Source organism: Podarcis erhardii (genome assembly GCF_964252035.2).
Source record: "Podarcis erhardii genome assembly, chromosome: 4".
NCBI classification, from domain to species: Eukaryota; Metazoa; Chordata; class Lepidosauria; order Squamata; family Lacertidae; genus Podarcis; species Podarcis erhardii.
Window position 1 is genome coordinate 85,251,026 of NC_138508.1, and position 14,106 is coordinate 85,265,131.

A 14,106-nucleotide genomic window follows, 5' to 3' on the forward strand; every position below is an offset into this window, starting at 1 on the left:
TTCTTTTTTTTTTTTGCAAACTATCTGCATACCTAGCATAAATGCTCTTTTTTATTTACAACGGGTGACATCACCTTAGCTCTGTCAGACATGTAAAATAGTTAGGCTGTAGTCAGTGAATCTCTTTGACTGACAGATATATAAAAAAACAGTGAATTACGTGAGTTTTCCCAAAGCTCTGTATATGCATTAAGGTTTTCTTTTTGACAGTGACATCCATCACTACACCCATTGATTTTAAGTTCAACATATTTTTCCAGTATTTTAGTATTGCTCTAATTTAAGAGCAGAAATGTCTCCAGATTAAACACTTCTCACATTTGCTTGCTTAAAACAACACACTGTTGGTTTCTTCTTTACTTTTGAAAGAAATGAATTCCTACTGCCTTTTCTTATTGTTGTTGTTTTTGTTTCTAAACTAATAATAATAATAATAATAAATTTTATTTATATCCCGCCCTCCCCAGCCGAAGCCGGGCTCAGGGCGGCTAACAACAATACAACAGTACAACAGTACAACAGTACAACACAACACTCTAAAGTCATTCATTATAAAATTAATTCAAAACAAACCACTGGCAACCATTGGGCCAGAGCTCCGCGAAGATTGCCGAAGGAGGGAGTCAGGCTGTGCCCTGGCCAAAGGCCTGGTGGAACAGCTCTATCTTGCAGGCCCTGTGGAAAGATGTCAAGTCCCGCAGGGCCCTAGTCTCTTGTGACAGAGTGTTCCACCAGATTGGAGCCACAGCCGAAAAAGCCCTGGCTCTAGTTGAGGCCAGCCTAACCTCTCTGTGGCCTGGGACCTTCAAGATGTTTTTATTTGAAGACCGTAAGTTTCTCTGTGGGACATACCTGGAGAGGCGGTCCTGTAGGTATGAGGGTCCTAGGCCGTATAGGGTTTTAAAGGTTAAAACCAGCACCTTAAACCTGATCCTGTACTCCACCGGGAGCCAGTGCAGCTGGTATAGCACCAAGTGAATGTGATCTCGCAGCGAAGACCCCGTTAGGAGTCTCGCTGCAGCATTCTGCACCCGCTGGAGTTTCTGGGTCAGTCTCAAGGGCAGCCCCACATAGAGCGAGTTACAATAATCCAGTCTGGAGGTGACCGTCGCGTGGATCATAGTGGCTAGGTCAGGGCGAGAGAGGTAAGGAGCCAACTGCTTAGCTTAGTGGAGATGGAAAAAATGCCGCCTTTGTTATAGCTGCAATCTGCGCCTCCATGGAAAGGGAGGTGTCGAAGATTACACCCAAACTCTTAACGGATGGTGCTGGCACTAATTGTGCCCCCGCAAGAGATGGGAGTTGCCCCCCCAATCCCATATCGTCCCGTCCCAGCCACAGGACTCTGTCTTCGAAGGATTTAGCTTCAACCAGCTCCCACGTAACCATCCAGCCACAGCTTCCAAACATCTGGTCAGTGTGTCTGGGGCTGAGCCAGGATGGCCATCCATCAACAGATAGAGTTGGGTGTCATCAGCATACTGATGGCAACCCAGCCCCAAACTCTGGACAAGCTGGGCGAGGGGGCGCATAAGGATGTTGAAAAGCATCGGGGAGAGTATCGCACCCTGAGGCACTCCACACACCAAGGAGTGGCGCGATGACATTCATTTATTAGGACTAGCTAATGGTTTCATTCTAGCTCTGCTTACACACAACAACTAGCAGTGCACCTCCATCTTCATCAGAAGATACATTCAGCCAATTCATGAGGATGGTTGCATATCTACATAGACATTTCCATACACTTCAGCAACATGTGGAATCTTCTGCATCGCAATGGGCGCGGATGTGTGTTGTTAATATAAAATGCGTTAACACTTTCAAAATGTTAAGCAGGGCTTTTCGTTGGTACAAAGTGAAAAGATGTCTTCTCGTCCCCGTCAAAAGGCCATCCTTGACTCTACCTTCTAAAAGATATAATCCAAATGTATTTATCACAGACCCTTCTGTTAAAACTAGATGTCAACTAATCGAATGAGAAATACGCGCTCCTGAGACTTGGTTAGCGTAAACAAATGGGATTCTGATGAATCTTCAGATATAGTTTATCGCCTGTGACCTTGTTTTTGGAGAGCTAGTTGCCTAGGCAACTCAGGCCTCCCTCTGCCCATCTCACCACGGAAAGGGCACTTCCTTCCATCCCTCCCGAGTACCATTCCCATGCATATGATTGCCAGTAATCGCATGTTGCTTTTCTGTAACCTTTAAAGTCCTAAATGGCCTTGACTGTAGTTACCTCTGTAAATGTCTCCCCTGTTATCAGACTGCTGCACACAAAGATTCTCAGAGGAAGCTCTGCTCAGAACCCTTTCAGCATCTGAGGTCAAATCGGTGGCGACAAGGGATAGGGAACACTCCATATTTGGATTTTCTTCCCCAGAGAGGCTTTCTAAGCCAGTTCTAGAAACTGGCAAGCACATTTTTATTTCAGTAAGTGTTAGGAGACTGAGATGGAGAGCTATCTATTGCTGTTTTAAGGCTTTGTGTATGTGTGTGGGTTTTAAAAAAAGATATAGTGTCCTAGTTTGTTGTTTGTGTTGTCATGAGCTGACCTGAGGGTCCGACGGTCCCATGTTGGGGGAAAATATAAGACCTAATGCAGGAGTAACAAACCTCCTCTAACTGTCCCAAGAGTCACATTCCTTTGTGCAAAGGTCTGAATGAGGCCTCTAGGCATGCAGAAGCTTCCTTCAGAAATTTCCTGTCAACACAGAATGATTGTGGGTGAAGCAGATGTACCCAGTGTGCAGGGCTGCCATGTTGTGGTATGTATCTTTTCCTTATGTTGTATATATCTTTTCCTTACGTGTTCAGGCTCAGTTCCTGAAGATCACTCATGAAATGTGCACATATGAGTGCATGTCTATTTCACCAGATCATAAGCCTGAATAATGTATTTTTTTCCCCCAGGCGATGCTAAAATGATGTGACTTGCATGAATATATCCATTACTCTAAAGGAATAGTTATACCTAGGACATTCTACAGAGTTGTGGTTTTGTAGAATGAATTCACTTGTACAGTGTACATAAACCCTGCCCAGCATTTCAGTAACCTGTTAAAATGTACCTATGATTTATTTAGCTATTACATAGTGAGGACAATGTGGTTAAACCTACATTGCAGGCGGGCTCCATGTCAGTGTGCTCAATTAAAAATAAGTGGGTATATGTATAATTTAGCTTGCACCTGAGGTTTTTTTCCAGAGAAACTATGCAGGACATTTTTACTTGAGCAATTCCACCAAGAACTGGATCTTGAACAATTTCATTGTAATGAATGGGATTTGTGTAAGAGCAGTTCCAGTTTCAAATTAGAGGGGCTCTTGGACCTCCTTATTCTGTTGCACAACATGGAAAGAGAAATCACTCATTGTTCTTGACATTTTTTGGTACTCCTTGGAATGTGGAAGTGATTTCACTGTTGAAGTGGTCAGCCTGGTAAACATTCTCAACCTTGGCACCCACCCCCTGGACTGGGCAACAGGAATGGCACCGCTCATTTTTCAATATGATTTACAGAGTAGAAGTTCCTTTTGACTACAATCCTAAAAACAATTTTCTGGGAGTGAACCCCATTGAACACAGCGGACTTCCCTTTTGAGTAAAAACACCTAGGATTCTACTGAAAGTGACTTAAATTACTTTTGATTGGACCCCCCCCCCTTCGCTTATTCTATTAATCACTTGGTTCCCACGTCTTATATCTAAATAAATAAGTCAGTCTCTCACAAGGTCTTTAACTGATTAATAATCATAATCATAATCCCAGAAAAGAAATGCTTCCATTGTCATCAATTCTGAATTGAATATATCGTGCTAAAAGATTTTACTTTTGAATACAATGAGTAATATAACTGCAATAGCTAATGCAGATATTCAAATACGATTAGATAATTAGTACATTAATCATGGCATATATGTGCACACACACCAGACAAATTTCTTCCACGGCCTAAGGGTCACCAGTAAATCTATATAATATGATGGTGATTACAAAGCTAGAGATTTTTTAAAAAACTGGTGTGCTCTTCGATATCAGATCTTAAGGACACTGCTATATTGAAATATGATCTGTTCTGTCGTCAGGGGCCCAGGGGGTTAATCAAAGCAAACCTGTTGAATAAATGGTAATTGAAAAGACTTTTTTAAAATATATATATATATATATTCAGGAACCTTTAAAAATAACAGCAAGCACTCTTATTCTCCTGGGTAATTAGGTTCATGAGATCATAGCTATCGCCAATAGCAATTATGAAGAATTGTTAAGCAAGGATACTTGTCAGGGAAAAAAGGAAATTTCTAGCAGAGTCCTCTGCTGCTTCTTAGATGTGTGAAAAAGAGCCAGCACTGTATTGTTCTAGGCATAATTAGCTTGGTTGGGGGAGGGCCAGAAATCATGAGGAACCATAATATCGGTGACATGGAAATGTGAAACAAGTGCACTTTTTATATTCGAGCTCTTAATTAACTTTGCTGTTGAAATGGTGAATCTATTAGCATTGTAAATTATCCTGGGTCCTTTGTGCAAAGTGGAGGAAAATTACGAAACCTCAAACTTCCATAGTATATCTTTTGGAGATGGAGTGCTGTGATAGACCCGGCTTGCATTTAAGAAACAACAACAACCAGCCAACAAATAACAAGCATATTTTACTCTCCCCAAAGAAAGTAGAAAATCAGGTCCAAAACATCTGGGCTGCACCAGTTCCCCAAAGGCTGATTTAAATAATCTGTCCTAGGAGGATTTTGCCCTGCATGGACTGTTGCAAGTCCCTCCTCGTCCCCTCAGCAGCCCTTTAGCTGTGTTTATAGCCAAAAAAATGGCTAGAAGCTGATGAGCTTCCTCATGTTCTTCTGCTGTGGCAGACCAACAGTAGGTTTGCTTTCTTTTCTGGGTTTTATCTTCTTGCCTTCATCTCCTCCCTCCTTCTCCCACTTGACAGAACCCTTTATTGCAAGCACTTTGGCGTAGTCTTCTTATCCTGCTCTGTCCCCCCCTCCCTTTTTTAATCCTTCCTCCCAAGTAGCAGGTGGTACAAAATAAGCAATTTATGGACTGAAGCCTTTTCTCTCCATCTACCTAGCATATGCGCTCTGCATAGTATTTAGAGGGAAAATGCCCTCATATTTTGCATTCCTTGCTATTCTGTGCGAACGATCCAGATGGTGCAGCATGAAAGGTGTGAACAATTCTTCAGTTCACTGAATCCTTTTTTTTTCTAAACTGCCAGTGGATGCATGAGGGGATATTAGCACCAGGGAAAGGGGGGGGGAGAGTATTGACTATTTACCCACACAAGAACCTCCCCCCATCAACTGCCATGATACTTTCCAGTCGCTTTTTTACTTTGGGATTATTTGCGAGCTGCCTGACAAAATAACAATTTCTTTTAAAAAGAATGCTCGCTGAAGCAAGATGGCCAAAAATATCGCTGCGAATAAAAAAGCCCTGGAGATGGGGCTGCTGTAAAATATAAGCGGACACAGAGATTGAAGCATGGAAAACATTTGCAAGTAATTCTTGGTAACGGAACGAAAAGTGTTTCAGGTCACAGACATTGCCTAAGCATGGCCCCAGTTGTCCTTGCCCCACAGTTCAGAAAAGGGGTGTTGGTATGTTGGAAAGTTTCAGAGGTGAAATAGGAGACCATAACACAGAGGTCCTCCAACCTGCTGATGGAGGCTTCCAGTGGTGTCCCTGGGTAGATGCCTCAGTCTCCAAGCTTTCATTTCTTTTATTTAAAAAAGCAAGTCTCTAGTCCTCCTAGAAATAAAGCTGTGGAGCAAAATATGGAGATGCCTTATAAGAAATTTCTGTGAAATGACAGTTGTGTATATATTTTTCTGGTACTGAGGAAAGTTTCCTATTGTTATTAGTCAGTTAATAGCATAACTGTGCATCTGTATTCAAGAGAGAGAGAGAGAGAGAGAGGGATCCATAATAAGGGCCAACAGGACATAAGGATGGTTGTTTCTCTAATGTTGTGCTATGCCATACTCCTTCATAGCAGCCATTTTGTGTTATGGCATGCCTCTTACGCGGCAGCCATTTTGTGAGTGGTACGCAGCACCATCCCTTTGCCCACCTGTCCAAAAATGTTGGTGACCCCTGCATTAGGATGTTCAAATGAGGAAAGTTTTGTGTAACTAGGGTGAAGTCATCTCCTGCTCTATCTATCTATCTATCTATTCATTCATTTTTCAAAAGTAGTTGGTGGGGAGGCTAATTTAAACTGCTGACACAGTACAGTACATGGGAGAATTTAACTGTTTCCGTTTGTGCTGATTCTCCAATACAAATTGTCCACTTTGGAGCTACTATTATAGGAAATAAATAACATACATATATGCCCAGGTGTCCCAGCCAGGGTACATTACACACAGCTTGGGTCAACGAATAAAACTCTGTCGAGTTTAGCATCGCAAAGCCAACAATCAAAACCAATTATAAATAACAACCACTGCCAGCAAAAGCAGTATGGCAAGGGAACTTCAGATCTCATCCTCTACTCCCAAAAGTCTTTTGTGACCCACAAAGGGGAGACTGGAAGTCCAGGAGATTCCTTGGAATCTTCTTTTTATGATTTATGTTTGAAATCTCTCTGTAAAATTTTAATTTGAAAGACCAAATAAATAAATTTGTTTCAAAAGAACCAAAAGTCTTGGGCAAAAAACATGTGTTGAAACCTGCTGTTGTAAAGCAGGGGACCAGATGTACTTTGACTCGGAGAGCATTCCACGATTTGGGGGCCACCACAAGAAAGCCCTCTCTTGCACTCCCACCCTGCAAGGTTCTCGTGGTGGAAGAACTGCCAGCAGGGCCTTCTCTGCACATCTTAACACTCAGGCAGATCTGTATAAGATAAAGCAGCTGTCCAGACATATGGGCCTCGAGTGAAGAGGGCTGTGCCCCTGCCCACACCCATCAAAATCTTGGACCACTGCTAATCCCCTACTGTGGTCTGGCATGACATCCATAGGGCATCTGGGAGAAAAACATCCTGATATGTATGAGAAGGTGGGGGAGCTGTTTGAGCTGTGGGATCTCATTTTGTAAAATAACATATAAGAATGGAAAAGCTATGGAGAACCGAAGAAATTTGTAGGAATAGAAAAGTTAAGAAAACAAAATGTCCCCAGTGGTGATAATGAAATGTGCTCTTCTGAAAAGTGATCTAGAGAAGAAACCTCTATTTTCTTCTCTTCCCTCATTCCAGACAGTGCAGGGAATCATTGCATACTATGAGACAGTTTATTTATATACTGCTTTTTGGTCCCAAACCCCACAAAGCAACAGTACGTATTAGGGATGCATTGGGAACCAGCAAGAGTCCTGCTAATAGCAGAAATGGCCCCTGCAAGCATCCCTCAGCCCTGTTTCCTTAGCCAGTGATGATTACTCTCAGTATTAGGCCTGGAAGAAACTTCGCTCATCCTGAACAATTTTCATATCTTCCCTTGCTAGCACTCAAGCGACATAAATCAGAACTATGGTGGCTGTGTGTATTGCCAGCCTATCTCTAAAAGACCTTTTTACCATATATAGTAGTAGAACATGGTGGTTGTTCTCAAGGCAATGCTGTTTATTATTTGTTATGTGAAAATGTTTAGTGATTGTAAGAGATTTCATGCAATGCTGCTTCACCACCCACCACACCCATGGTAGAATATAGTTCAGCATGCTGTGGGCAATTCAATATTTTCCAAAAAAACCAAAACCCACATTGAGGGATTTTTTTAAAATAGGAAAACTTTTCTAAATAATTTTGTAGTTCATAAGGAGAGATCCGGCATCAGTCCCAAACACCAAAAGAATCATGATTAACCCCATTCTATTTATCTTAAAACACTGGCATGGATTCTGTTTTGTGCATAAAGAACGTGATCACCACCTAGTGGCAGTCAATAAGTTTTAAAAGCTATGTGTTGAGGAGAGCGGCATTTTATTTTATTTTATTTCTCTAGAGAGCCGTATGTCCTTTGACAACAGCGTTTGAGCTGTTCTGTTCTGGCCTAAGATTAAACCTTGTGGAATATATCTTATTATGTTTTAATTTTCTGTTGTAATTAAATTCAGCTCAGCAGAATATACTTAATATTAGAGAGAGAGAGAGAGAGAGAGAGAGAGAGAGAGAGAGAGAGAGCGCCTGCCCCTCATACAAAATATCAGGATGGTGTACAGCAAAAAATAAACAGGGCTTTTCTTCAGCTGGAACTCTCTGGAACACAGTTCTCGCCCCTCTCAGGTGGGCGCCATTGCCATTATAGCAGAATAAGTGTGGTGGTCATGCTGAGTTCTAGAACCTCTTTTTCTAGAAAAATAGCTCTGAATATAAATGCACCCATCATAAGCTTTGCAGATTCCGCAGAAAAAAGCAACACCAGTCAATTTCAATTCACTGCAGTACTTCAAAATTCAATAGCCCTTTTTTAGAATGGGCCAAACATTGTATTGTTGTGTGACTTGGGAATGACACCAGGCTGACTCGCCCTGCCCTCAATGTGGCACATGGCAGCTTGCCCCACACCCTGTTGTCCATGCCAGCAGCTTTGTCACCCCTGGTTGCATGGAAGCCTTCACATGTACTGCTGTACCCATAGAACCATAAAATTGTAGATTTCGAAGCGACCCTGAAGATCCTCTAGTCCACCCCTCTGCAATGCAGTTGTTCCATACAGGGATCAAACTTGTAACCTTGGCATTATCAGCACCATGCTCTAAGCAACTGTCAGGCTTCAGGGAGTCAGCTTCCTCCCCCGTGGCCATAAATGAGCAGATCAAACGAAAGGAAATTCTTACCAGTTAGTTTCTTTAATAAACACAGCGAAGAACAAAAGAAAGTGTCTAACCAGAATGGCGGTGCTCCCAATTAAGGTCACTCCCCCTTCCGTCCCTATTATCACTCCTGTGTCTTGTAATCTGAGATTGTAGCCTCTGTGACTTTGGGGAAGTGGGGTGGATACTATCCAGAGACTGTGAATCTGTTAACTCTCTTCCAGAGTTTCTTCTGCTAGTTGTTCCCCATCCAGTATTTCCCAGCTACTGCCTTCTGAACTGTGTCCCTCTGCAAACCGCTGTTCCAAATCTATACTGTCCTCCTGCTCCTGGGAAGATTCAGGATCAGAAGAAGGGGGTGGCTCCCCAAATCTTCCTCAGTGCAGCCCTTGTGGCGATCACACAGGGTCCCCGGACGTTTGACGGTCTGTTGATCCCTGTGCCACCACTGTGATTGCTTTCCCGCTGCCACCAACCCGTTTCTCTCGGGTACACATGGAGTCCAGACAGTTGTTAACATTAACAAATAATCAAGTTTATTTTTATAAGCATGAACAAGTTTAAGGTTTCAGTTAATTTTTCTTGGCAGTTTCTTAATCTTAGTTTATTTACTGACCTATACGTTCCTAACAACTTCAAACTGATTATCCCAACTATCTATCTGACTCCACCTAACAGTTCCTCTCACTCTCTCACAACACAACTCGACCAACCCACAGACTTATCCTCCCTCTTCCTTCTCCAACTCCCAACTAACTTCCACACAACTCCAACTCTAACTCTAACTCCTCCTCTTGGGTTCCCACTGGCCAATCACATCACACTCATTTAACCCTTTCCTTATGATCCACCTAGGAGGCAAACGCCACAGCCCTCTTCAGCATGGTCCCTGACAGCAATTCAGGGGGTCAGGACATGCTGGCATGTGAAACACCAAGGACAGGATTAGTTGGCCTGGGCCCAGGCACACGCTGATGCAACTTTCAAGTAGTTCTTTAGAAGGGGCCTAGGTATAGAACATATTGATCTATAATGTTTACATTTACACAGGCTACTAATGAGGTGTGGTGGAGTGGGGGGGGGGAGGTAATACTGATCTGATGGCACCTTTAATGAATGAAAAGGTTGGACCAGCTTGCTCAACAGAACCATCTGCTCTGATAGGCTGAGGCTCTCTAGGCCTTAAGGGGGGGGGGTGTATTTGCCATAACTGCTAGCTAGGAATTTTTTAAAGGGGAAATGCCAAGGACCAAACCCATAGCCTCTTGCATGCAAGTCACGTGCTCTACTGTTGGGCTGTGACTCCTTGATCTAATGATGAGTAAGATCGAGGCTGTCAACCACATTGCACGTCAGAATGTGCTGCATGTATTTTAATAACAATTGGGTCTATTCACCGCAGTACAGTTCCATTTTTGCAAGCGTTTGGTGATATTTGCTAGACAATCAGGCAGTAAGTGGAGTTTGCAGATATTCCCTCAGCTGGTGCTATTATCTGTTTCAAGAGGAGCGGAACCCAAGCATTAAACATTTTCTCAGCTTTCAAATAGCGTGGGATTTGTATCTAGCCTCGTTACTGCAACCCAGCACTATGAAATTAGTGTAAGAGAAATACAGAAAGAAGCAGCTGGAACTTAAGTACCAAGTAGAGGTGCCTTGAAAAACACAGGTCTGGTTGCAGAGTTATAAAGCAGAGAGGAGAGGGATAATTTGACAGGCAAAAATGGGTTGCTGGAGGCTTCATGTCCTCTGATGTGTTTGCTTCTGTAACTGCATTACCCATCCATGTTTCTCTTCAGTGGCGGAACCTTGGGGTCTCAAACCAATGAAGTGTGATGGAGTGGGGGGCGAGGTAATACTTTGGTGTCCTGTGCAACACCAAAATTTGGTGGCCTCCCCCTTGCCTTTCATTCTGCCTCATAGTTGCAGCATCCCCTGTGATCTCCCTGAAGCCCCTCACCCAGTGCAGCAGAACCAGTCATGCTCCCCTAAATCTACTTCTATTTTCCTGTCTGGAATCACTCTTAGCCAGACGAAATCCAGCTTCAGGGACGGCTTGCAGAGGGGGAAATGGTAGGAGGGGATAGGTTCATTAGCTATTTCTCCTCCACTTTAAGTCCTGTTTCACAGCTGTATGGCAGATTAGCATTCCCAAAAGTAGGAGTGGTGAGTAGACCTTTTGGAATGAAAGGGACGTGGGTGGTGCTGTGGGTTAAACCCAGAGCCTAGGACTTGCCGATCAGAAGGTCAGTGGTTCAAATCCCCACGACGGTGTGAGCTCCCGTTGCTCGGTCCCTGCTCCTGCCAACCTAGCAGTTTGAAAGCATGTCAAAGTGCAAGTAGATAAATAGGTACCGCTCCAGCGGGAAGGTAAACGGCGTTTCCGTGCACTGCTCTGGTTCGCAAGAAGCGGTTTAGTCATGCTGGCCACATGACCCAGAAGCTGTACGCCGGCTCCCTCGGCCAATAAAACAAGATGAGCGCTGCAACCCCAGAGTCGGCCACGACTGGACCTAATGGTCAGGGGTCCTTTTACCTTTACCTTTATTGGAATTAAAGGACCTAACTTAGTCATGTTCAGTTGGTGTACTGCAAGTGAAACATGGCTGAATATCAATACCCTGGGTCTACAATGTCAAGTCTAGTTAGTAGATAATGCTTGGCTCCTTTACTTTTCAATCAGATTATTAAGGGAGAGCAAATAATGCATTTGGGTCTAGCAGTTTCAGTTGTAATAATCTTTAATTTATTTATTTTTAAAAAATTATATCCACCCATCTGGCTGAGTTTCCCCAGCCACCCTGGGCAGCTCACAACGTTATATAAAAACACAACAAAACATCAAACATTAAAAAACAAAATATCTAGCAACTTGAGCAGGGGTAGCGTCCTAGGTGACTGGCTTTCTCTTTTCATCATTCCTAATTAATTAAGCCACATTAATTCCTGGGTTTCTCCTTTCCCAAATAATTGCCAAAATGGGCAGCTATATAAGTCCAGTCTCTTCTATTTTCACCTCCGAAAAGGAATCCTATAAATAAGAGATCCCACTACTCCCCTTTAGGAACTTAAATCTAAGACGATGCCAGTATACTTGAGACTCTTAGTCCTGGTCATTGGTTTGTTTGTTGTTGTTCTTCTGAAATTAAGTTTCCTACTTCAGAGATAGTTCCCACCTCTACCCCCTTTGATGGAAAATACATTTGTGAAATTTCAACCTCCATTTTGTCATGTGCAACGCAGGGAAGGCCTAAAATGTCTGTCAAGAGAGGAAGTCTCAGCATTCTCACTTTGGAAGGAAATTAAATATAACTCTGTCACCTTCCCCAGGATATAACCTCAAAGCAGTTATTATCCCCAAGGTTATCCTGTGCGCTAGGAAGGAAAGAGCACAAGACAAAGCGATAACAATTTACTGGAAAGAAAATAGTGGGGATGGCAGGAAGAGAGGGAGGGAAAGCTGTGGTGGTTCAGTATTCTCAGACAGGAATCTTCCCATTTATTTAGACTTATTCTGTTCATTGGTGTGGTCATTCAAGCTAGATAAAAAAGTATGTGTCTTAAGTGTTCGTTTTGTATTGTTCTTTTGTTTTTGATTGCTAATACTACTACTACTACTACTAATAATAATAATAATAATACTGCCTTTAATAATGTTGCATTTTGACATAACACCAAGCCATGATTTGGTCTCTGAGAAGGCATGTGAGCCCAGTACTCATTCTTTCTCCCCTTGCCCTCCCTCTCCCTCTTCCCCTTGTATACCGAGATTATAAACTTTTGTTGCCTCTTTGTGGCAAGCCACAGTTCGCCATTTATCTAAATAGGCAAAATATGTATTGTAGTTCCCTACAAACCATGATTACAGAGCTTGGTTTGTGATCCTGGTTTATAAGTGATCACAAACCAAGGTGTGGTGTAGTGGTTAAGAGCGGTAGTCTCATAATCTGGGGAACCGGGTTCGCGTCTCCGCTCCTCCACATGCAGCTGCTGGGTGACCTTGGGCCAGTCACACTTCTCTGAAGTCTCTCAGCCCCACTCACCTCACAGAGTGTTTGTTGTGGGGGAGGAAGGGAAAGGAGAGTGTTAGCCGCTTTGAGACTCCTGAAGGGGAGTGAAAGGCGGGATATCAAATCCAAACTACTCTTCTTCTTCTTCTTCTTCTTCTTCTTCTTCTTCTTCTTCTTCTTCTTCTTCTTCTAGATGAAACAACAAACTTTAGGCACAAACTGGTCCTGGAAATTTCTAATATTTGTTTGCCAGGGAAGGAGAGGGGATGAAACTCAGAGCTCCTTTTCGTAATACAGAATTACGGCTTAAATGTTTGTTGTAGAAAACGTTTCGTGCGGATTGGTGTGTGGTAAATGTCTGTTCACTATTTTCCATCAACGCTGATGAACCCTAGTGAGTAGAAAAAAGTTGTAAAAGCACAAGATGTGAGTGAGGAATTATTAAACCAAACACTCCTGAAGATGTACATGTTTCAAAACCAATTATTTTGTATTATTTTGTATAACACATTACAAACCGTGAATAATTCCATTGTGTCCTGTTCCCTCCTAATCCACTATTTTTCTACTCATATCGCTTCCTGAGTTAAATAGCAATCTTGCTTTAATAGTGGGTGTGAAAGAACACATCCAAAGGGTATGAATATTTGTATTCTAAAGAAATCTAGCATGTGTGCACATTTGGTTTTCATTTTATACTTTTCTGTGGTGCACTTGATCTATGTCAGGATGCAGAGAAAATAATCTGACCCTCTTTCCCCCCGCAGCTAGCAAAACCAAGTGAAATTTTCTGCTTTTATTATATTCATTTTTCTTATAGGAGGAAACCATGTTAAATCATTTGCTTCTTCATATCCTTTGAGGCTAATGTGGGTTTTATTGAGGGAATCGGGTCCCCCTATTTTACCCAGGGCAGTTATTGAATGTCCTTTTCATTAAAATGGCTTTGTAGCTTTGTTTTCCTCAGGACTGAGCACAAATTTGCAGTTGCTTTAGAATATTTTCTCCCACAGAATATGAACCATGTGAGAATTGAAAGTACCGTACATTGAAAAGACTATGCCCCCCTGTGTTGCTTGCTGCCATCTCCCAGTGCTTTTCCACACACATTGAGGAGTCAGCATGGAGTCTTTCTTAATGTGCCACCTTTATTTCTAATTAGAATGGCTTTATCAGATTTTCAGTTTTCCTTTGCAGGTGGGAGGGCCGTATCAGTGCTGCCACATCAAATCTAGAAATCATTGCCAACATGTCCTCATTGCCAACATGTATGCAATGATTGCCATCATCTCCAGGGCAGTCCCGAAACTGGG

General features: G+C 42.6%; 1 protein-coding gene across 7 annotated transcripts in view; it reads left to right on the top strand.

Moving 5' to 3' along the window:
* The window catches only part of NALCN (sodium leak channel, non-selective), a 198,389-nt gene that overhangs the window by 59,066 nt on the left and 125,217 nt on the right, over positions 1-14,106 (top strand). The window contains exon 1 of one of the 7 annotated variants that reach the window (XM_081857960.1): positions 4,222-4,884. The exons of 5 other annotated variants lie outside the window; for them this stretch is intronic. In XM_081857960.1, the coding sequence (XP_081714086.1) occupies positions 4,842-4,884 (43 nt within the window). In that variant the 5' untranslated portion in view covers positions 4,222-4,841. Of the gene's footprint in view, positions 1-4,221; positions 4,885-6,119; positions 6,151-14,106 lie in introns of those variants that run through there. One more of the 7 variants, XM_081857961.1, reaches the window with a different exon arrangement.